At 43.0% G+C, this 24,010-nt stretch overlaps 1 protein-coding gene across 1 annotated transcript in view; it reads right to left on the bottom strand.

The window, feature by feature from the left end:
* Positions 1 to 24,010, bottom strand: part of CLVS1 (clavesin 1) — a 103,675-nt gene that overhangs the window by 665 nt on the left and 79,000 nt on the right. The window contains exons 4-5 of the mRNA XM_035319195.1: positions 15,234 to 15,344; positions 13,940 to 14,175 (exon numbers count right to left, since the gene is read on the bottom strand). Coding sequence (XP_035175086.1) covers positions 13,940 to 14,175; positions 15,234 to 15,344 — 347 coding nt within the window. The remainder of the gene's footprint in view (positions 1 to 13,939; positions 14,176 to 15,233; positions 15,345 to 24,010) is intronic.

The raw sequence follows: 24,010 nt of genomic DNA, 5'->3' as shown, positions 1-24,010 counted from the left end.
ATCCTTTTGCTTCATTTTGTGATTTTTGCTTTTGTTCATTTTCACCTTTATCACCTTTTGTTTATTGACTCTGGTCTATATAATTTGAGACACATTCTTTTAAATATGAATAGGGAAGTGACTCCTTATTTATTTCAAATGCATTCAAAATATTTAGTGCATAGCCACTATGTTGAATACATAAAATAATTAATTAAATCCATTAAAGGCTTGATCCTGAGAAACCATGGGATCTGTTAGCACTTAATGTCCTCCTAGGCAACATAGCTTCTGCTATTGCTGACTGGATTACTTTGCATGAACAAAACAATTTATACAAGTGCTTGCAGGAGCGAGTCTCAGCTCATGCTTGTTACAAATCTGGTGACTGGCAAGTAGATAAATCACGTTTTACTGATGGAGGTGCCTAAGGGACAGAACTTCCCTGAGTTATCCAAGACCAATGAAGATACCAGACTTAATATGACATCAAGGGAGCTTCTGGTGTGCTGCCCAATCCTTCCATTTATCTTTATCTCCTTGTCTACACCCTTGAAGGAGAACCTTGTTCGGGGATAGTCCATTTAAAATTAATTTCTGTCTTCAAGGTGGGAGACACAGCTTGTGCTTTGCTTCTAATGGGAAAAGAAAAAAAAAAAAAAAAAGGCAGAACAAATGAGTAAGAAAGTGGAGTGTTGGGATTTTTGGCAGTGACAAAAGCTGAATGGGTTTAACTTAATGAGAAAATTCAAGAGGATTTCATTTTCTGAGCTCTGTGTGCTCCAGTGTTTGCCCACTGAGCTATGATGGGAGGAACTGATGAGTGTGTTACAGAGATTCATTATCTTCCATTTCCTATGTTTGGGGCTAGGAGTTGCCTCCCAGTGTGGAGCTGGCAATGAGTTTTAGAGTAAAACCACTTTCTGGACAGAGAACTTTTAAAAGGAAACTTTTTCAAAGGTAGCAGGAGCAAGCATTTACATGTTGCATATCATTTTATAGAGCCAGTTTTCTCATGGATAGCTTTTAGAGGTAGGAGTAACTCTTATTACCTGCAGGATATATTTGTAGTTTCCAGTTGCTCATTATGGTAACCTCAGTTCAAGCCTTAGCTGTTTTATGCGATTAGAGATCACTTCTCTTTTGATAAGAATCACTAATAAATTGCATCCTGTGGTACAGCAGCACGTGATCAAGACTCAATAGTGTGACTGTGAATAACTTGTATGATTATTTTTCTTATTCTTATGCCTGAAGCTCTCATTAAAGCATAATAAAAATTTTCATTAAAAAAAAAAAAAACTCCAGAGAGAAATAACAAAAACTGGATGCTCGATGGGAAGATTTTCAAAGCAAGTGTTTGCCCAAATGTTTTCACTGTGTATTTTTTTACAGTAATGTGACATGTATAATGTTTATGGCTGCATTTTAATATAGAAAAGCAGCTGATTCAAGAGATTATGCAAATGGAAATTTACATATTTCTAGTATGTGGCAGCAAGATCTACTCATCTGGTTTTGAAACTGATACAGAATGGATTCAAATCACAAGTTTTTTGTTCTCTTTTCTGGAGTATCAAGTTAAATTGTTATTAAATAGTACCTAATTAATACTTGTCACCAAAGTTTTGTTTATGGCTGATTCACTGCCCTAAAATGAGTATAAAAACTTACAGATTTTTGCAGTATTTGCCAGCACACAGTGGAAAGTTTCTGTCCTAAGTCAATCGTGAAAAAAATCTCTCAAATCTGCCTTGTGTGACCACTGCTGGTTATCTCTGCTCTCAGCTCATTACACAAAATTTTTTCTTGCATCTGTACCAGCAAGATACCAGTTTCCTCCCTGCACTGGTGCTCAGATGTGTGCCAACTTGGGAGCAATGCAATTCCAAGCTCTGTATGTAGGTCCCAGTCTGCTCCTCTTCACACAAGAGCCAAACTAGCTGGAGCGTCTAGCAAATGCCTTGCAGCCCACCTGACCCACACGTTCAAGACACTGAATGATTCAAGTGCTATGCTCAGCCCTTCAATATGAAGAGGAATCCAACTGAGGCATTAGTATATGCCAAACTCTGAAGCATAAGAAATCTCTCCTTTTCTCCAGAAGCTGCTTAGCCCCGTGTCTTAAAATAAGCCATTCTCTGAAGTGCATGGTAATGACTGAAACAATCATCACTATTTTCCAAGTCACCACAGCCTACTGTTGTGTTTAGATTTCCATTTTCCAAATGCATCAGTTTTTCATTTGCTGAAAAAATGGTTTGTTGTAACATCAATTTTAGGAAGAAAGAGAAAAATACTCAATTCTCAACAAGATTGCAAACTACTTTTTAAAATATCCTTTAGGTTTGGTGAATATTAACGGTACAGATACTCAGAAAAACATTTTGGCAATATTTATCAACAGAGCTCACAATCTAATGTAATAACTTGGTGTGAGAGAGATGTTTTTTCTGGCCTATATACCATCCTGCAATATATGTTCCATAGCTATACTCTACTTAGTGACAGAGAAATATGACTCGTGATAGGCCAGTGTTGCATAAAGCATTTTCAACTAGCCAGTAATTACATTTTGCTGTAGAGATTAAGACAAATGTTTTTCTGAAAAAAAAAAAAAAATAAATATCCCCTATATGTTTGTTTCATATTGCTTTTGTGTATATCTAACATATGTGTTTGGTCCAAGGAACACAGCAGTGGTCTAGGTATGTGCAAGTTTGCACAGCATTTAGGGATTTTTGTATGTGAGCTCTAGTGTTCTAGACTTCTGTTTCAAAAGTGCTGCTGCCTATTTTAGCTGCATTACTATTTTTTTTCCTCATTGCTGTATTAGCCTGTAAGAAATTTATGGAAACAAAGCCTCCGTGTCTTTGTGCACAGTGGAATCCTACAAACAAAAGATCCTTGTGTTCTTCACACGCCATTAGGTCAGGTAACTCTCATAGGCTGTGACCATAGGCTGTGACCTGATGTCCTCAGCCACATCAGTGGAGTTCCTACAATGGTTGCCTTGCTCAAGTCTAATCTTGCACAAGGTCTTCCAGTCTGTACCTTTCAGGCCAGTTGGCACTACGTGATTTAGACTTTGAGTTGAGATCACATTAAAGCTCAGGAGTCATGCACTTTATCTAGGTAAGGTTTTTTTCCCTTTTGATTTTTATCACATCTTTTGTGTAGTACTGCAATAGGGATACTCAAAACTTAAAGACAGCATAGAGTCCCACTGTCTTAAGGGCCTAATATAATACATGTATTATATACATTCAAACCTCTGTTCTGATGCATTTTTGTCTGTTGACATAAGGTGGAACAGCTTCCATGATTTCTCAGGCAATGTTACCTAAGTATCGTAGCAACAACTACCTCACACCATATCACCTTCAACACTCACATGAAATGTGGCATGAGCACTGCAATTTTAGAATTATAAATGAATATCTCTGAATTGAAAACCTTCTGCCTTTCCTCCTTTCTCAGTTAAATCTTCCCAACAACCAGCCTGGATAACACTTGGGATCTGGTTGAGTTAAAATTTAACACAAGTAGACAACTGCTTGTATCACATAGATAAGAGCCCTGACCTGGCAGACCCTCTGCCCATCTTTAATACAATACATGCTGGAGACTTAGCTCCTGTAAAAATAGCATGTGATCACCATGGACAGGGAACTATTTCTGAGGTAATTAATTGAGAAGTCAATGGCCACAAAATTCCCTAGCCCAGTTTCCCAGCCTAGTTAGCCTTCCTTAGGAGAGAAGAATTGAAATGGAAGCAGAAACGAATTCTCACTTCTGAAGCATAGGTATCATCTGACTGTGCTCCATTTAAAATGTCAATCAAAACCACCATGGTGTTTTTACTTTTCAGCAAGAATATTTGGAAGTCTGGAAAATCAACATTATCCAGCTGTTTTTCCAGCAGGTCAACCATATATTTTAAATGACAGCACTGCATGTTGGTATGTACATCCGTATCTAAAACAGCAGATGGCTTTATGCGTGTGGTCGTTTCAATGCAACTACCTCAAATTTAGTCAAAAAAAAAAAAAAAAAAACAGCATAAAAAGACTGGATGCAAGCCTTCTCATTGCATTTGTTTCAGAAGGCTCTTGTCAGAGTACAGATGGAGTGAATCAATTCACAAGGACTGACGTCTGCTCTGTATTGCTTTTGTTTCCCATAAAAAATAAAATCCTAAAACCCTGCACTGAGCTAATAATAATTGCTGGTGCATAGTTAGTTGCTCACTGTAAAAGATGGCCTTCAGTTCTCTGGTCCCTCATTTTCTGCTTTCCGTCACAGCAATGCAGATGTGTTGCAGCCCACAGGAGCATGGACATCCTACATTTGTGCTCGGTTTCATCTGGAGGTTTTCACGGAGGAAGAAGGAGGGTGGCATTCTTTTTCCCCAAGTGCAGGAGGCTTCAAACTCTCAGCATGACACACTGCAGCTGATCAATCAGATCACGTTGTGTGACTCTATTCATCTACCTCTCACCTCCCATCTGCTCACTTCCCTCTAATTCCCTTCCCATTTCACCAGCACCTCAGGGCTGTTCATCTCCCAATTATTCATTCCCTTTTCAGAACATAAGAAGGAGAAAACACTTTTAAAAAAAAAAAATCACACCTACGAATTTTCATATTGACAAGGTCTGAGGGGCATTTCTTTCTCTGCCTTCCGCCCTCCCCATCAGACTGCAGAGGAGGGCCCAGCACCCCAGAGCATGCTTTGCAATGCACCTCAGGGGCTTGTCTTCATTAGGTGGGAAAAATGAATTTTCCCCACCATTACAGAAACAATGCAGGTGTGCAGACATGAAGGATTATAAAAGGTACTTTGTCAGCACTGAAAGCACTTATAAATGAAATGCGTGGGGAAGGAAGGCTTCTTGGAAGATGTGTGTGCTCCCACAGGTGGTACAGACCTGACCTTGCTCCCATTCCCATGCTTTGCCCACAGGACAACAGAGTCAGTCTGTATCACATACCTTGGAATTAGGGGGCCACTCCTTGGTCTTTCTTCATTTATCAGTATGGATGTGCCTGTTATAACCTAATTCGAAGCACTTCTGACTTTCTGTGTCAAGATCTTGCCCCAGCCACATGCTAAGTCCAGAGTAGGGAAAGGTGTGGGTAGGAGTGTGTACTCTCCATCTTTTTTCCCTGCTATATGACCCTTCCTCACTTTTTTTTTTTTTTTTTTTTTTTTTTTTCTCTCGTATAAAAGGAATCAGAACACCTGGATCAGACATGAGTTCCTTATTCCTTAAGACCCCAAGGTACAACTTGTCACACAGCAAAAGGCAGGCCTAGCCGTGAGGCCTAATAAAGACAACAGGACAGCAGCAGTCAGCACCAATTTACAGAGATTCAGCAAGAGCTGCTAAAAAATACATGGAATATGATAGCAAAGCAAAAAAAATAAAAAATAAATAAAAAAAACAATGAGGAAATTTTGCTTCTCCCACTTTATGATTATTATACTTTCCCTGCTCATCCCCTACCCCTTGCCTAGCAAGCAAGCTTCCTCGCCCAACAGCCTCCAGTGCCTTTGCTCAGACACTCCAGTCCTGTTTATCCTTCAGCCTGCCTTTTTCTCTCGTCAGCGACCCCAGAAGCAGGATTCCCAACCAGGTTTGCTACCAGATCTTAGTCTCTTCACTTCTGTGTGCCAACACCATGGAGGACGCAGCCCTGAGAGCACCTACTCCCAGGCCCTACCTCCGAAGTTTCATGTCCACAGGGAGAGCACCACTGCAGAACGAAAGCGGCCTTGCTGAGGTGCTTTTTAGGCTGCGAACCTGAGCACTGCAACAGCAAGAAAAGCAAAATGTGGGCTGTGGGAGCAGCAGTCACTCAGCCAGGCAAGTGTGGGTAATGCAACCCTCTCATTGTGACCATGCTCCAGCAGCACATATGGTGCTTTCTCAGAGGGCTCTGTCCTCACTCAGTGCCCAGGTAGACAGTGCAGAGCTAAGACGTGGCTATGTATTTTGCTTCCTTCTAGAGATTCAGTGTGTGGCTCCGTGACATATTTCCTGCCTGTTATTCAAGCCCTGCTCTGAAGATAGGCTTTGTTAATTACCTCCTGAGCTTTTCCATGGAGTTCATCAACACAGCACTTGTGTGCCTCTTAAATGCTAATTCGTTTACTGCTGTAGCACTGCAGTAAGGATTCTTTTAGTTTCCATTTTGCATGTGGACGGCTTAAGTGAGTGAGATCAGGGTCTATGTGTTCCTCTAACTCAGGGCACCTGTTTCCCAGTGCTGGCAGTCTGGTTTTGCAGAGCACTTCAAGTGTCCAAAGCACACATCTCATTGACTGCAGTTGCAGGTTAGCACCAAGTACTTCTGGAAATTAGACACCCAAGTCTATAGCCTGGCAGACTGGAAATCAGCAGTGTGTAATCTCACCATCTGTGCGAGATTTGGTTTAAACAACTTGCCAAGCCTACACAGGGGTTTGTGGAGAACGGGCGAGCAGCACCCACTGCTCCAGGGCTGTGCCAAAGGACCACTCCCAGTCTTGGGAGGCCTCCCCCTGAGCATCCCCATTTTCTTGCCCACCACAGGCGCTTCAAAATCCAGCTGCCTCCAGTCCTTTATGCCTGCCTCATCTTTCAGTCTGCCATCCCAGTGACCCCAGTTTTCAGTTGGTTTCACTGCTGAATCTTCATCTCTCCAAATCTGCTGCCAGCAGCAGGGATGATGCAGCCCTGCAAACACAGGGTGCAGCCTGCTGACACCCAGCTGCATTTCTTGCTGCAGCCAGGCCTAGTGCAGGGAAAGCTGTGATTGCAAGCAAAGGTCGTAATTATAAAAGCCCTCTGTACCACCTGGACTGGACAGGAGGTGCACATTGTGGGCACTGAAACATCAACCAGAGCTGAATAAGTTTATTTATTCTGGGAGGCCAAGCTAAAGCATGAGGCAATCCTTGGGGTCATTAAATGCTGAAATTAAATATGTTTCTACAGAGCATGTGTGAATTGCTTTTTCAAAGGCTTGTAACTTAGCCAGATGTAGGTGGATTTTCACAGGGCAGCAAAAGACATAAGCAGTGTAAAACCATTTGTTTTATTAAGTGTCATGTCTCTAATCTAAACTACTAAACTTTAGGTAAATTTATAGCCAGCAGAAGGAATAATTTACAATGCAATATTTTAGGCAGCCTGAACAGCAGTGGTTCTGCTGTTCCCACCTCCAGCCTGTGTTTGCACACCCTTATACTTATCAGTGGCAACTGAGTGCTGCAAACAGATAAAAACAAAATTGTCCATGCCCTTGGGGTGCAGCTGATTGCCTGCCCTGTCCCAGGGAATGCCCAGTACCTGTCCCTCCTGTCCTCAGGGGCTTTGCTATTCTGACATCCTGCTCAGTCTCTGTTACTCCTGGCTCATGGTGGTGTTTGGCACCATCGCTTCTGCAGCCTCCTAGGGCCAGCTAACATCTCACATCCGCCAGCTCCCTTCCACCTCTTTCTGATGTATTAGCTGAAATCCGGTCAAAAGCTATAAAACTGTTCAGCAGCTAATAATCTACGTTGCTACATAGTGCATACATTATGCAATATGCGTGTCCCTGGGACACCTGCTTTACTATTAAGACATGATTCATTCATAATCTGCCTGTGGAGGAAGCATTTCCATAAAAGCATTCAGAAATTCTCTGTTGTTTGGAATAATTCATACTAAAACAGTGAATATAAGTCTTGCACCATAGTTCTTGCATATTGTAATCAAAGCTGCTTGAACTGAAATCTTACATGGAGAATTTCCCTTTTTCCCCAGCAAATGCAGAGCAGTCTGTCCCGTCTACAAGCAGAGAAACCCAGGTGCCATCCATGGGCAGTGAGAAGCTTTCACACATTTTCATATGGATTTTTATTTGCTGGTATTTTACTGCTTCTGCAGTAAATTGGCGCTGACTGTGAACCGGCATAAACCATGACCCATAAAAGCAGAAACATATGGCAAAGGCACATTAAGGTCACACCAAGGATAACAACTAGAAAGGTCTGCCTTGCACAGCCCAGCTGGGCATACGGAGGAACCCTGTCTGAATAAATAAAAACCTTACATAAGTCACCCCCACAGATGGCCCCTTTTGGATCTAAAAACGTTCCAGCCAGCATTAGTGTGTACCAGTGGTGGGACCCCTCTTCCTGGGAGCAGGGTCCTGGTTCTGAGAATGAACAATTCATTTCAGCCAAAATATTATTTGAAAATCAGTCCTTTTGAAAACCCCCAACATCAGGAGGCAATAACAGCAAACCTTAATCTGTACTTTAAAATCCTTTCACTCTAATCTAGGACGTAAAAATCCACAACATTGTGGGGTAAATCAATCCAATTGTTATTTTAGCTGCATTTTCAAAATGCCTGTTACAGGGTCTTTTGATGAACCACAAGACACTTCACTGAATCTGTAGGTCCTCAAGTTTCTACTTCATGGCAGGAAAAGTTAACATTGCCTTGAAGCGTAAATCATACTAATAATCATATATTTAATTATTAGCATGCTTGGTTCTTGAAAAGTTTTGCCCTACCTCTGAATTTTCCTTAGTGTCTACTGAGCTTGACTTAAGAGTAATATTCTTGCAATCCAAGCTATCCTAAAAATAATTGTTGACTCCAAATTTGATTAAAGATATCCTTAATTAAACTTGGATCAAATAAATTTGATTAAGCAGCACAGGCTGTTTGTTTGTAATATATGTATAGCTTTAGGTAAGATTTCCTTTCTCCGCAGGGCAATTTTAAATTGCACTAGAATTTCACCTGTTTGAAGAACCTGTTTGCACTGGCAGCAAATTAAAAGGGAGCACTCTTTGGATACCCTGGGGGAACAGAGCAGGGACAATCAGCTCCCAGACTGTGCTTGGTGACTTTGGTTGGTGACCAAGCAAAGGCAGAGCACAGTCTCCATCTCTGGGACCTAAAATTAAGTTCAGGGATCAAAAAGTGACCCAGATGCAGCTGCAGAGAGGCATACCTTGCACAGAAAAGAAAGGGAGGCAACATGCTGCTGCAGGTTCCTTTCTTCTCCAGAACCCAACTGTAACAGCAGGGTGACACTTGGGAAAAAAAAAGGAATTTCTTCAAAAAATTGAGTTCTTTAATATCACCCCCAGCCAATCTCACTAAACCATCTCTGCAATTGGGAATGCACGCTCACTGCGGGTAGGTGCCCACGTAGATACAGGCATGCTGGCCAAAATGGTATGCCCTATTGGCATAGTGATATGTTGAGAGAGGTCTCTAAGTCCTTAACTGCCAGCCTTAACCACTCACACTAACTATCCATTAGGTGCTCACCCAGATAAAACCTCCAGCTGTTCCCCAAACCAACAGCTCATCAACAGAAGCCAGCATTGGCACTGCAGACAAATGCTCTGCTTTGGTGTTAGCTCCCTGTTGACTACACCAGCTCAAGGCTCCTTTCTGATCATCAGGGCTCACATGAGGTGTGGCCACAGCTGGTAGGGAGGTGATTTTCTTCCCTGAGCTCTGAATTTTCACACCATTTGCATTGCTCTCAAACCCCATGCTAGCAAGTGGCAGGCTCACTGTGTGGATGCAGAGATGGTCCAAGGCAGAGAAGTGTCTATTGCCATTGCTGCTCCTGTGATTGTGAAAGGGTTGTGGTGGAGCTCTGTCTGAACTGATTTTGCTACTACTGTACTAATGCTAGTTTGCACATTTCTTACTTTGCCCATTTCAAACTTAATTGAGCTGAATCTTAACAAACAGATATATTCTGAATGGATTTTGTTATTGTTGCCTTTTTTTTTTTTTTTTTTTTTTTTTTTTTCCCTGGCCATTAAGACTCATTATCTGGAGTCATCAGCTGCTTTGCTTTTTTCCCCATCTGCTCATACTGTACTAGGATTCTGGGACTTTTCTCAGGGTGTGAGATAATTTCTGCAGATGGGAGTGCAATTTCCACTGATTTCATTTTTCCCCAGTGGAGCTTCATGTAGTCACTGGTGGGAAAAAAATAAAATAAAATAACAATTGTACTGGTTTTGATTAAAGATTTTCCATATTACAAAAACTTGTCAAATCCCATAATTTTCAAGATCATGTTGCTAGCTAGAGTCAGTGGCAGCTTTTTTTCTAGGAGGGTCTACAATGCTTTCCCTTTGTACAAAGACTCCATTCTCTGAAGTAAAGAAAGACTTTTTTTTCAAGAACAAATCTTATGCAATTTTAAGTCACAGGGAGAAAATACACTTGCCTGTGGTTTGAGAGAAAGTAACATTCCCATCTCATTGCTGCTAAAAGGAACAGAAACTGGACACTAATGAGACTTTGAGGGGGCAATTCTAGTCTCCTGTGACCTCTGGTAACCACCTCACTTCAGACCTTTAGCTCATGCATTAGCTAGGTTGTCATATCACAGACTCAGAGTTTCAGTAACTCACTCCTGTAAAGGCAAGGAAAGAAACCCCCTCCTCTAATTTCCAGCCAAAGTCTACTTGGCCATCTTATTCACACTTGATCTCATGGCAAAGTTGTCATTGTATTTGAATAGCTGTTCTCTCACCAGTTTTTTTTTTTCCTCCTTTATTTAGACAACAATCACATCCATTTCAACCTTTGCTCTGTGAGGGAAGGCATAAAAACCACTCTCTCCTTTAGCTTCTTGCTCTATGGCCTCCACTCTCCTCACCCTCCTCCCAACTCTCAGGTGGACTTATTTCAATTTATGTTCACCTGTCCTGGTGACGGGAGCCAAAGCAGTGCTGGCAGTCCCAAAGCCAAAGCACAGCAGTCCCTGCTCCAGCCCCATTGCCTCTTACTGCTGCTTCGTGCTGCATGTTCTCCTTGTCTGCATGTTGATAGACTTTATTTAACTTTCAGGTCATAAATTCAGGTTGGTATCACTTACATCTTGAAAAATCCTTCTTTTTGCCCCCCTCTGGATTCGTTTTATAAATAAAGTGGCTACTAAGTATTTCAGTCAGTTCTCTGCTTCCATTTCCTGGAATTTGTCTTCCAGATCTCTAACTTCTATTTTCTACTTTGATTTTTCAGCATCTCTGACACTAGAGTTGCTAGACACTGTATTTGGAGTAGATTGTGCTGAGGGTGAAAATCTCTCTCCCTCAGCAGTCTCTAAGAGAGGCCCCTTTTCCCAGTTTTGCCACACACCACAGTTAGTTAACAATTTTCTGGTTCAGAATTTAGTTCAAATAAGAACTAAATGTCATATATCTGTTGATAGCACTGAGTCTCCAAGACTGAAAAAAGAAACCTTTAACACAGCAATGTCCCTGGTAGGCATCTCTAGGATGTGCTCATATCTCTTTCCAGCAAAAGAATCCTAATCCAGCAGGTCACACCAGAGCCTGAGACAGGAGGGAGGGATGGAGAAAAGCATGGTGCCACTCAGCATCTTGCCACTTGGTGCACTAGAGGAGGAATAACTACTCCCCATGCCCTCCCATGCAGCTAGCTGCTGGGCTGTTGGAGTGCTTCCTTAGGTGAAACATCTCCATTGATACCTGGGACATCAGACAGAAGGCCCTTAGTTGTTCAGCAAGGCTTGTCATCCTGAAGTTACAGAAACCCAAGAAGGCTCAGTCTTTACCCCTTTTGGAGGAACATGGATGCTAAAGAAAGGGTCAGCCTCTTTTTGTTGTTGTTGTTGTTGTTGCTGCTGTTGCTGTTAAACCCAACATTTCTGCATAGAAATGCTTGCAAAATTACCATTTTTACTCAAGAGCTTAAAGATTTTTATGGCACGTGTGGAGGAGGGGAAAGATTGTTAATGGAAGTGTGAAATTGCTTTAATAAGGGAAAAACTGATAAGGCAATTGAGAGGAAATTATGTCTGAGATGAAGACTAATGTTAGGAGACCACCTATGGCTCATGTAAAGCTCCCAGGAATCTCAGCCATACCCAAAACACTCATTCTGTTAAAGCTGTGCGAACCTAAAGAGCCAGGGGGGATGTATATAGAAAAGTAATGCTGGTAGAAGTCTGCAGACCTGTTACCAGGCCTTTGATATAAATCTGATCTAATAAATCTAATAAAGCATGCAATTATGCTTCCTTAGCGTAAGCTTTTACCTTAAGTTAGGCCAAAAAGTGATTTCAGGGGAAGAAGAATTGAGGCAAATACTCATAGGAGGAAATCTGTAGAAGCAGTGAACTTTTCACCTCCAACAGCTAGAAATGACCATGGGGTAGAAGATCAGATGGTTCACTTAACTGCCGAGTAACGAAATTAGACTAAAAGTTAGATCTAGTTTGCCCAGAGGCAACGTGACAAATTAGATTCATCCACTCACCATATTTGTATTAATGCACTTTTGTATCGTGAACAGATTATAAGAGAAGGCTTTGCCCCAAGGCAGGGTTTTCTGGCACCGCGCTCGTTTTCAAGCTGAGGTTCTCCCCTGAGGCACCACGAGACCCTCACTCCTTAGCAGCTTAGGATGTGATCCTCAGCAAAGATTTACCACTAACCTGTGAACAGCTCTTAGCAGTTCAAAGCTTAAATAATTATAATAATGCCAGTAACAGATTTATTTCTGTAAGGCTACAAGAATTGTAAAATCTTGTTATATATTTTAACTGTAGTGTAATATTTAGTTGGCATCTTTCTAAAATCATATAGTGTGTGTTCCATTGCTAATATTTTCCAAAAAAAATATGATATATGTTATTGCTTTCCAAAAATAAATAAATAAAAAAAAAATGAATTCTCTGTGACAGGCTCTGTAAACTCATCCTGGGTCCCAGTCCTGGCTGGGACTCTGTAGGGAGACCTGCAGACCGGCTGCCTCTCTTCATGCCGTGGCTGTAGCCCTGCAAAAAGGGTTGTACCCCACGAGAGGTGGGACACGCAGCACTTCACGTCCATTCCTAAGCGTGAGCTTTTTTCCACACGAGGCTTCGCGTTGCAGCTGCGGCAGCGTGGCGTCCCTCTAACCTGGGAGGGAGCTGCGCATCGCGAACCCTCTGACGATGAAAGACTTTTAAAATTAATTGCATGACATTCTGGCTTGTCTGTGTTGTCAGCTTTGATTTTGCTGTGACAAAATGATGGCCGCTGCCTGTCACAGGGAGTGACACCCCATCTGTGAGCACCGCACTCATCAAGTGGCAGCAGCGAGTTAAAGCCTGGCTGCGATCTGCATTGAAAGCAGTTTCGCGGAGTGCAGCGTGGAGGGAGAAACAAGTGTGGACGTCGTCCTCTTACAGAGGAGCCAGCCCGGCCATCGCTTGCTGTCTTTCCCGGGGGACAGCTGGTGGCCGCCCTGCCGTGCCACTCTCATGGCCACAAGCCCCAGCGATCTGTAGTGGGCAGCCAACGCTGCTCACCCCGTCACCGCAATTAGAGCAAATTACCCGGGGCTGTATTTTCGAGAGCTGCCACGCTGAGCATTCAACGCACACCCACCGGATCCAACAGCAGCGATGTTAAAAGAGCAGCCGCGCTGCGCTGGCAGGGCTGGAGGGGGAAGGTGGGAGCAGGAGCAGCACTACGAGTCGAGCCCGGCTTTCCTTTAGAGGGCAGTGGAGCTCACTGTACAAGGGCTGCATGTTCAAGGAGGCGAAATGTTACCAGCTGGGGTCAGCGGGCGCCGAAGCAACAGCAACTCGCAGAAAGCGGCACCGAAGCGCTGCCGGCTGCGCGGTGCTGTACAGGAGAGCGTTTTGCTGGGATACACTCCGTGGACTGCTCTGTGCAGGGGCTCATTAGTTTCCCCTTGTTTTTGTTCGCACTAATCAGCAATCAGACAAGTAATTACGGTTCCACAGAGAGGCTTCCTTTCTCCTAACACGTCAAGAGCTCAGCCCAGGGTGAAGCACTCCCGACTGTCAATGTTTGCCAACTCATCGGCAGGCCCTTTCCGAGCCAGACGAGCCCTTCCTGCCCGATTTACAACCAACCTCTACGGCAAGCCAAAACCCAGGCGATTTCCGAAGCAGCACTAACCTTTTCATGGGTTTGGGCGAGGCCTCCCGCTCCAGGTTGGAGGACGTGTGCTTCACATGCATGGCGTTGTAGGACGTGTGGGTGTACTCGTTCTCGTCGCTGTAGTCGGGGCCCAGCAGCGTCCGAGCCCACGTCCCCATGTCGTACGGGGGAAGGGTCCCCCCAAATTCAGAGGGCAGGCATTCAGGGTGTATTAGCTGGTGAAGGCTGTTCAGGTTGTTACCATGAAGAAAGATCTTTAAGAAATAAAAATAAAGTTCATAGTTATCATCCTTTCCTTGCTTCAGTGGTAACAGCTCTAGTGAAACACGGGGTGTCATGACGTGACACCACAGTTTCAGGCAGGGTCTTCTGGAGCACCCAGCGCTCACTGGGAGGAGAGGGATCAGCTTTCGTGTGTGTAGCCGAAGAGTTAGGCTGACACCATAAACACTTGTGAAAAGCCTGGTTCAATTATTGTTGGCACAGCACCATCATTTTCTTAAGTACCAGACTGGGGAAAGTGCAAGACGGGAATAATAACCACCTATTGTTACTGTGAGAGGAGAGAGCCTTGCACAAAAGCAGTGGGAAGAAAAGGGAAATAGTGGGGCTTGCTGAAAGCAAATGTGAAGAATAGGTCCTCAGCTTTTGAGGGGTAACCCAGCCCTGCACCCAGGGACTGATGTTTTGCAGTGCGAGGCCACTTTGTGCTGCTTCAGCAACATGGGGCTCTCTGATCCCTCTTTGCTTTCCAGCTGGCACTACCCATATCCTCTGTCAGACACAACCCAAGGCAGGGAATGGGGCCCCCTGAGAGATGATCCAGTCATGGTTTCATGAGCTTCATGGACAAACAGGTAAGGTGACTGCAGGACAACAGTTCACATGGGTTTCAGTGGGGAACACCAGCCTTTTCTGCAGCTTGAGCCAACAGGCTTCAGGCAGGGACAAATTTGGTGGAAATAAGTGAGTTAGTACCGTGTGAAAAAAGTCAAATTGCTAAAAATGCAAAATGGGAATGTTTACTCCCACAAAATGTGTAGAGCAGAAGTTTCCCTCTCTGCAGATGGCTCTAGCCAGGCCTGATAATCCCTCTACATCACCTCTGTCCCCATAGAAAGGATCTACACTTGGTTAGTGATAACAAATCTTTGTCTCTTGTTATCGATCCAACCCAGATCATTGAAAAATGTAAGTCTTGGTAACAGCTGCCATTCTCTGGGGCCGTATGAAAAATGAAGAGAGAAAACAAGGGACTACTCCTTTCCTCTGGACCTCCAGCCTCCTACCTCCCCCAGCCCATTCTAATTACCCTTTTCCTTGTCTTGTCTTTGAGGAATGGTTTGATTAGCGTGTACAGGGCATGGATGTACCAGGGCTGGTTGACAAAATGGACTCCTCCAAAGCGGGCAGGAAAGCTGTCCTACAGAAAGAAAGAAATGGAAGCCAGTTAATAGATGCAGTGCTTTAGCCAGGCAGTCAATAGGATGAAAGTCAGAGGAAGAAGTCTGTCTCTCTCCATCTGCAACAGCAGCCGAGTGCTGGGCGTGCTGCGAGGGGGCAGGAGGGAGACGGGAAGAGGAAGAAGCCCAGAAACATTTGCATCAGTTTCTGCTCTTAGCAGGCAGTCCCTTCTCCCTTCCACGCGCTGCTGCATCAATTGCTGATGATTTAAAGCAGGCTCTCCAGACGCTTTGCCTGAACGCTTTTTCACTCCATCAGGGCATCCATCCGACTTTGCCGGGATGGGAAGCGAGGCAGGGCTGATGAGCGCGGCTCCCTCGAGGGGGAAGCTTTCTAATTTCTCATTGTGCTGCGCAAGGCAAGCCCCCGGTTCCCACGCACAGTGCCGCACGCATCTCACCTCTTCACCCTGCTGCCTCCCTGCCTCCCTCCTGCTAAAATCATCATTACAATGGCTGACCTTTAGGGGTGAGCGCGCAGCGTACTCCGGGGAGGAGGATGGGTGGGAAAGGCTGATAAGTGGAGGTGTAGTGGGAGCGCACCACAACAGCTCCATGGAAACTGGCAGAGCCAAGCGCTGGCTGCGAGGCTGTGCACAAACCCCCCTCTGCATTAAGATGCAGGTGGCGTCCTGCTGGGGAGGTGTTTGCAGAAGCAGCCCGCTCCGCTCGGGCGGCGTGGCACACTTAATAGAAGAGGAGGTTGCTGGCGCGCCTTGAAAGGTTGCCGCGTATTGCGACGGGCGTTTTGTATCGATGCTCTCATCTAGCAAATGTCAGTCAGGGAAGAGCCTGGGGTCTTTGACTTGCATGAACAGGATGGATCCAGAGAGAGGAGAGGTGCCTGGCTCTGCCTGGAGAAGAGGTCCTAACGGAGCCGCCATCCTCCTGCTCATGCTCCTAACCCCCACAGTTCAGCACAGACTGGCGGAGCACAGCCAGGTCTCTTCCTGCAGGGCTTTGGCTTCAGGCAGGTTAATTCCCCCACAATTAGTGCTGGGTGTCCCTGGGCTTTCTCTCAGCCTTATCTGGAGCATCAGAGACACCACAGCTGGTGGGGGTGTGGGGTAGATTTGTGACATGATATGGAAAATCCCCGTATACACCTGCTCAGTGTAGATTCTGCACAGCTTCAAGGTTGAATTATTTCACAAATTTGTCACTATGTAAGCACCCCACCATCTCCTGTCTCCATCCTCACCCAGAGTAGATAAGAAGGACCATATATATTCTTTGGGTACTGGCCATGGATTGCCCTAACAGCCATATCAAAATATATCCTGTTAATGTTTGTGAGGGGCCACATGCATCAAGTGATACCTTTTTCTTTAGCAATACAGAAGTATAAGCCTCTTACACCTCAAACTCATCAGTTTAGCTGAGATCACTACAAATCTCAGTATTGGATTCTATGTGCAAAGCCAGTGGGTAGTCAGGACAGAAGACAGGAGCCCTTTCAAGGAGGACACATACTCTTTGGAGGTGTTCATTCACTGTGAAGATGACAGTATTTCCATGCTGCTGGGATATTAGATAAAATTTTGGGATGCAGCTCTGACTGATTTAAACTACTGGATCACTGCAGGTTGCAGTGACTTCAGCTGGGCTGTCCTGAGAAACAGCAGTGGAGAATCTGGCCTTTATTCTGAGACCACCTAGTGAAAGCATCAGCCTTCAGACACATGAAGTGAAGCCAAAAGGAGCTTCCTACCCCATCATAACCCAAAAGTGATTTAGACAAGACCAGGGACAAAAAATTCCAACTCATGCAAAACTCACATATTCAGTTGCTTTCCTCCCACACAGGAATGAAAATCTGAAGATTTGAAACTTTTCACAGAATACTTTTAACAGGGAAAAAAAAAGAAAAAAAAAAGAAAGAAAAAAAAAAAGAAAGCGATATCAGGATGCTCTTTTTAAATTATTATTATCTTTCTATACTTGTCAATGCAGCTGCCACCTCACAAACTATAGCTCTAAAGAAGTTCTTGGACTCATTTGCTCTTTGGGACTGACCTGTCCGAACAGTCCCAAATTGCACTACAGGTTGATTTAGTAGTCATATAGGTCAATATGAGCATGAAGTAAGGCACACTAAAGAAATAAGAGATAGGAGGCATGGGAATGACTTTAAGACATGGAGAATTATATTGACTCAAAAAAAAAAAATGTTTTGCTTTCTCATTAGAGTATACAGATTATATCAATCACAATCTTCAGTGGGAAATATCAGAATATCAGGCTTATATCAGGCTTCCTTTTTTTTTTTTTTTTTTTTTTTTTTTTTTTTTTTTTTACAAATATGTTTAGCAGCCTTAATGATACCACCTTACCAAAAAAGGTCTGAATGCTGGCATGCTGAGAATTAAGGCAACCAGCTGGAGTTTTGAATTGGCAGACTGCCCCTGGAAAGGGTTGAGTAAACAGGAGAATGTACTGTCCTACACAGAAAATGAATTTTATGTCCACCCAACATAGATTGTCAAGTCCATAAACTAAGTTCTGTCTGGTACATCAGTAGATAAAGAGTTACAGGAAGGTCTCATATAACAGCGTTATTTTAAGGCAACGGCTGTCTTTTTAATCTAAAGATACACCAAAGAATACACAGAGAACCTTGAAAAGACAGTGTGATTATCAAGAAATAACAATAATAATAATAATAAACAAAACATTTTTTGTGTGTTTTGCTTTCTGCTATTTTTGTTCCTCTCACAGTTAAGCACATAAGCTCAATTTGACTTTTATCTCTCAGTCCACCTGCATTTGTGAGACTGTCAATTAGAACAAAGATGAAAACATACATTTTATTTATTTATTTATTTATTTTTTACCAAAGAAATTTGATACGGGAATCATCCAGACAGTTTGGAGCTGCAGCATTCCAATTTTGCAGAAGTCCCTAATTAGTGCAGAGCTGTCTTGGAAAGAAAAGCTCTCGTCTGGAGGTCTGTCTTGTGCAGCTCTAGGAAGATGTATGAGACCTTTCCCACACCCCACTTAGTGTCTCTGCTGCTTTCCCTGGGGCTAGGTGAAAGTAGCTGAAATTGATTTTCTGCTGGAGAGCTTTTGCTTTTAGGAATTCTCTTTTGATTTCTCCTGTCTCGTGATTCCTTGGGAAGGTATATTTTATAATGAGGTGTGTTTTCTGGAGCCTACTGTGAAAAGGACCCTGGGATCACGGAGCCTTTTCTTAACCCGATTCCTTGTTAAAAATACCCAATTGTGAGGATATATTTATATTTTATGCCAAAGATATCAATAAAATATGGCATGCCGGAACTAGCCTAATGATTTGTGTAGACTACTGCCATTTTATCTGAAAACCAGGCTGGACATAGCTTCATGTCACTCAGAGATGCAATTACAGTGTGAATAAACACATCCAGCCCTGTGTTAATCTGGCTAGCTTGCTACTCAGCAGTAGCAGGTAAGAAACAGTAAAAGGACACCAGATAGTTATTTGGGCAGCTGGCTTACCCCAGAGTCAAACCAGGTCTTCTTCATTTCATTGGGACCCAAAGTCAACTAAAACAAGGAATACATCTGACCTTGCAGCAGTGACACCTTTCCTAAATAGCATGGGCAAACATAGAGAGACAAAATTGTCCCAGCACAGGGGGTTTAATTATTCCTGTTGATCAAACAAAACTGGTGCTTTAGGTAGGACTTATTTGCCTTATTTGCCTTTTTTAAAACAAACAAACAAAAAGCAACCTCCTTTCAATGATTTCCCTCCACATCATCCTCAAAGAAGAGAAAGAGGTTAACACTTGAGTGCCAGAGCTGGCCTGCCCTAGACACCCATATATCCATACAAACCTCAATACATCTTTTTTTTCAGGTTGGAAAAGTGTCTCCAAGCTTGCAGAGCAGAAGAAAATGTGGAGATCATTTCGTCTCAGACCTCCTGTGCTAGGAAATTTCTGAACTGAAATGAGCCTAAGACTGAAAATCTTCTGTACAAAATGTTCTGCTAAATAGCTTGGGAGTGATAGCTATGAGGTGAATGAGAGACAATTTTTTACTATTTAAGCCTGTTCTTGCCTTCATGACATCTATTTCTTTTGGCAGGAGTACACATCAGAAACCTTTCACTGCTTTGTTGTTCTGAACTGCTTGACTCTGAAAGCTAAAAATCAAGATGATCTTTTAATATCTCATCACACCAAAGTGTGGCAGAGGAGTAAAACAGTCTTTGGAATATCAAAATTAGGAATAAATGCAGCCTGATACAAATCCAGCTAATCTTTTCAAACTGTGTGAATTGACTTCATAGACCAATGAGCTAAGCTCAAAAAACAAGTTATAGCATATTTCCAGCTTTGGAACATTTGAATTTTGTGACACAAATGTTTTTAAGCTGCTTTCATAGCCTCAACCCTTTGCAATCAGATAAGCAAACACGCATCTTGCCATCCAAATGCATTTCTTTAATCTAGATGAGACTCGCCAGTTTAATGCAAATCAAAATATAATCCCCTTTGAATGAAAATAGTTTCTCTTAGATTCAGGCCGATTTCAATCATAAACAAAACTGTTTAAACTGAAAGGTCATTCAAACTGAGGCTAAAAGCAGCATCCTCATGCCTGTGTGCTTACATAATCAGTCCCTGCAGTGGATTAAAGCTCCCACAGACCATATTAATAGTTCTGGAAGATTTTATTAATAGTTCAGTGATAGTTTTTCCCCAGAGAATTTCTGTGAGTGGGTGATTTTAATGGACTGGCACAATAAAGAGGGGAGTCTTTCAGCTCTCCAACCCTGGGTCCAAATCCAGCCTCAGAAACAGTGGCAGTGATGGAAAGTTGTCCTCTGATTTTATAACTTTGCCAGGTATTGGATGGGCTGTGTCTATTAAAAAGACTTCCATGAGCATGTCTGAATGAGTGCCCAGTAATACCCTGGGTGCAGACAGAGCAGGTTGCCTTACAATGCAGGTTAGGAGAAAAGGCAGAGAGCCACCCCCATCACTGCAGCTTCAGTTTCTAATTTTAATACAGCTCCTAGGAGCTGAATATTTAACTGGGGACACCCATGGCAGGAGGGGTGGGAGGCAGCAGAGGGGACAGGGATGGCAGGGACCTGGGGCTGGAGATGGGAGGGACCTGGGGCTGGGCTGCTCCCATCCCTCTTGAGCAACCCCAGGGCTGCAGAAGGGAGCGTGGCTCTGCTCAGAGACTAGGCACGTTTCACACCTCCATCTGGAAAAGTTGCTCTTCTTTTTGTCATCTCTTTTTGCTCCCCTGTGTTTTTGAAGAGACAGGAATGCAAAATTAATGTTGCCAGTGGCAATAATTGCAAGCTCATTTGCTTCTACCTTGGCATGCCCTCAGAGTACACAGGGCTTGGAAATAGCTGCAGAGGAGGGAAAAAAACATTACCAAAAAAAAAAAAAAAAGCAAACAAAAAAACACCCTATATTACCCTATATTAGTGCTAGCAATAGGGCAGTATTGACCTGCCAAACTATGACTGCAAAAGGGATTCTTGCAATCAGGAAGAACTCATTGATTTCGTGAAGCAGTGACTGTAACTGCTCACACCAAAATGATCTCTTTGAAACATACAGTGGCAAAAGACTGGAGCTAAATCACAGAAAAATAGGAGTGCTTGGTTTATTTTTACATCATATACCCACGTATGTAGATTAGTATGCTCTGAAGTACTGCTGTCAGGGAAATTGAACTGAAAAATGAACATTAGGATGCATTCTCCTAGACATTTTTCATTATGTTTATCTCTCCTGCTACACTCTATAACTTCTAAAATTCAGCCATTTGCGGTGGGTTTCTCCCAGTCATTACTGCACGTTAGTGAGGTCCTACAGAGCATCTGTTCATGGGTGTTGGCAGATGGCACCAATAAATCAGGTTACAGAACACAGATTTGCTCAGTAAACTTTGATTTGTCCTGATAGAATCATGCTGTCATATCATCTGGTCCAACAAAATAACCTGTAACCTTGGGGCAAGGGGAGATTTCTTCACGACTTCTTTACGAGGAACCCTTTGCTGAACCAGTTCAAAATAATTTAAGAATAGAAAAAATCCTAGGAGAAGTGGCACCTCTAGACTGTCACCATACCCTGGTGCTGTTTTTCTGCTTGGCCCCGCTGATTTCAAAGCGTTTATTTCACCCACAGCTTACAGCCTGATGCTCCTTTAGAATAAAAAGGTGAATGCATTATATCACAAAAGAAACAGCACGTTCCTTCAGGGGCTTGGCTGAGTACTGCCAAACTCATCCCAACTATCTCTGGATTAGCTCTGAGAGAGGCAAGGCCAGAACAGGAGCTCTGTTGTTGAGCAGAAAGAATGACAGCCACGCGCTAGGCTGAGGAGGTGTAAATTGGGTTGTAGGAACAAGTGGGCACATGGGAAGGGACAAGAATTTGCCAGAGGCATTTTTTTTTTGGAGTTAGTTTAGAAACTTGCTGTGATCATTGCAGCCAGTCCTAGCAAACTGGGCTAAATCATCTCTGTTGTCCTGGTTTTTGCTGTAAACTCTAGCTCAGAAACACTTCCATCCCCAGCTTTCCGAAGTGAAGGTGACTACAAGCTGCGTTGCTTCTATTCTTGTATCTCGCTGAACATGCCAGTCTGAAATTAGTTGTGGGGGAAGGGAAAAGCAGTAGGAATATCATCAAAGCTGAAAGTAGTTTAGGGCTTAATTAGAAACTACAAAACACACTGGGCACAATGCAAGCCTGGCCTCCAGGCTTGCAGAGCCAACACATGTGATGCCTGCTGGAGAGTGTACCCACAAGTTGGCGGTGACACTCCGTGCTCCCTGGGCTACCAAGCCCATGGCTGGAGATGACCTAGTAGATTTAGTGGCTTGAAATCATCAGAAGAACAAAGTTTCTGTACAAATGCCAGGTTTCTGAGAGAAGTCATGCTCCTCCAACCGTTCCCCTGATGCCTGGAGTTAAAGCAGTGATAAAGTGTTTTTTCTTGCAGCCGGATTTTAATACAGGGCCTTCTGAAGTAAAATGTCCACAGGCAGAATGAGCATGTCCAGCAATGATAGCAAAAGTCAGTGTTAAGACATATTCCACCACCTTAAGACCACCTTAATTTCCTCACATTAAAAAGAATACACACAGGGAGTACTAAAATGTTCAGCATTGAAATCTTGACCTGAAAAATGTTCTATTTTTCATATACACTTCTGAAAAAAAATAACTTAAAGATTTTTTTTTTTTTTAAGTTGGGAATAATTCTTAAAACTTAAGCTCTAAACAAAATTGATTAGTGCTATTAACCACTGTAGAAAAAATGTGCAGTTTTCCTTAGCTGACCCAATTTAAATCTCTCTCCCCCTGACTACTTCTGTTTGCAGAGGCAGGTCTCGCACCCATCCTGCAGGGCAATGGATGTGTGGGACACTGCAGTTCAGAGCATGGGGAATGAAGGAGCGAGGGCAGAGAATATGATGCTGAGGCAAATCTGCTAGAACTTAGAAGACTTTTGAAAGGAGAGAGTCAAGTGCCAGACCCAAAAAGGACAATGTCCAGCAGCTTATTTCTTGTCCCAAACCAACACTTTTTTCACACTCTCATCACATTGCCACTTTCTACATCTGCTCTATGCCAATATATCCCTGTGTCTGAGCAAAGGGGCTATGAAAGCCAAACTGTCATGGTAAGGACGAATGCCCACAGCATTAGTTAAAGTCAGCCAAAGAAAAGCAATTAAAAAAGGTCTCATGGCACTTGTCTTTCTTCTCAGGAGACCTATTGACTTTGCAGAAAAGCTTTTCATCTTGCCTATGAAAGCACCAAGGTGTTACACAGAAATCATACAGTCATATTACACTGGTGTTGTGATTGAAACCTGATGATAGAGAAAAGGAGATTTTGTTATTTATAGTCTTGAGCAAATTGTTTGATGTTCAACAGAAGTCTGCTGTGTCTTGGTTTGAACACAACATGGAATTATCTTCAAGTTTTGCATGTGCATTCACTTATAGAGAGGCATGTAAAGGAGATTATAAACTATTACTGTGATGAGATTATAACCCAGCAAGGTCAAAAAAAAAAAAAAAAAAAAAAAAAAGATGAAGTTTTTTTGTTGGCATTTGTTGCCAACAAAACGTTACTCTAATAAAAAAACTGACAGATTATTCATTTTCTGGTAAATTTCTGTGTGTCTGTCTAGAAAGAAGTTAAGAAAATCATTGTGTTGACTTTTCAATACAGCTCCTTGAAGAGGTATAGTAGGCTTCTAGCACCTATTTTCTCAAGGTCATCTGCTAAACGGAAGCTAGAGTTCCACCTTATTTCACTATTTCACTAAGAATTTCAGAATTTGCTGCTTTGTTTGAAGTTGGAACCTCATTTTAAAATGGAAGTTTTCCCTTCACCTATATGTAGCACAAATACTTTTAAAAATAATTTCTATGGTTTCTGTTATCCTTGATGAATGTACACTGTTCAGTGTACCTTGGTACATTGCATTTTGCAATTCTTTTTTTTTTCTCTTTCAACAGGAGTGTGTGTGCACATGGGTGGGTGAGGAAGACTGACCTACTTTGTTTTTAAAGTGAGACATAACGCTAGATGTGTGTGCAGTGGTGGAAATCCAGCCCTGAGGGGATTCAATGCAAGGCAACTCATGTTGT

This window comes from Oxyura jamaicensis, chromosome 2 (assembly GCF_011077185.1).
Source record: "Oxyura jamaicensis isolate SHBP4307 breed ruddy duck chromosome 2, BPBGC_Ojam_1.0, whole genome shotgun sequence".
In the NCBI taxonomy this organism is placed as follows: Eukaryota; Metazoa; Chordata; class Aves; order Anseriformes; family Anatidae; genus Oxyura; species Oxyura jamaicensis.
The sequence above is the reverse complement of the archived record's forward strand: the minus strand, read 5'-3'. Positions and strand labels throughout refer to the sequence as shown.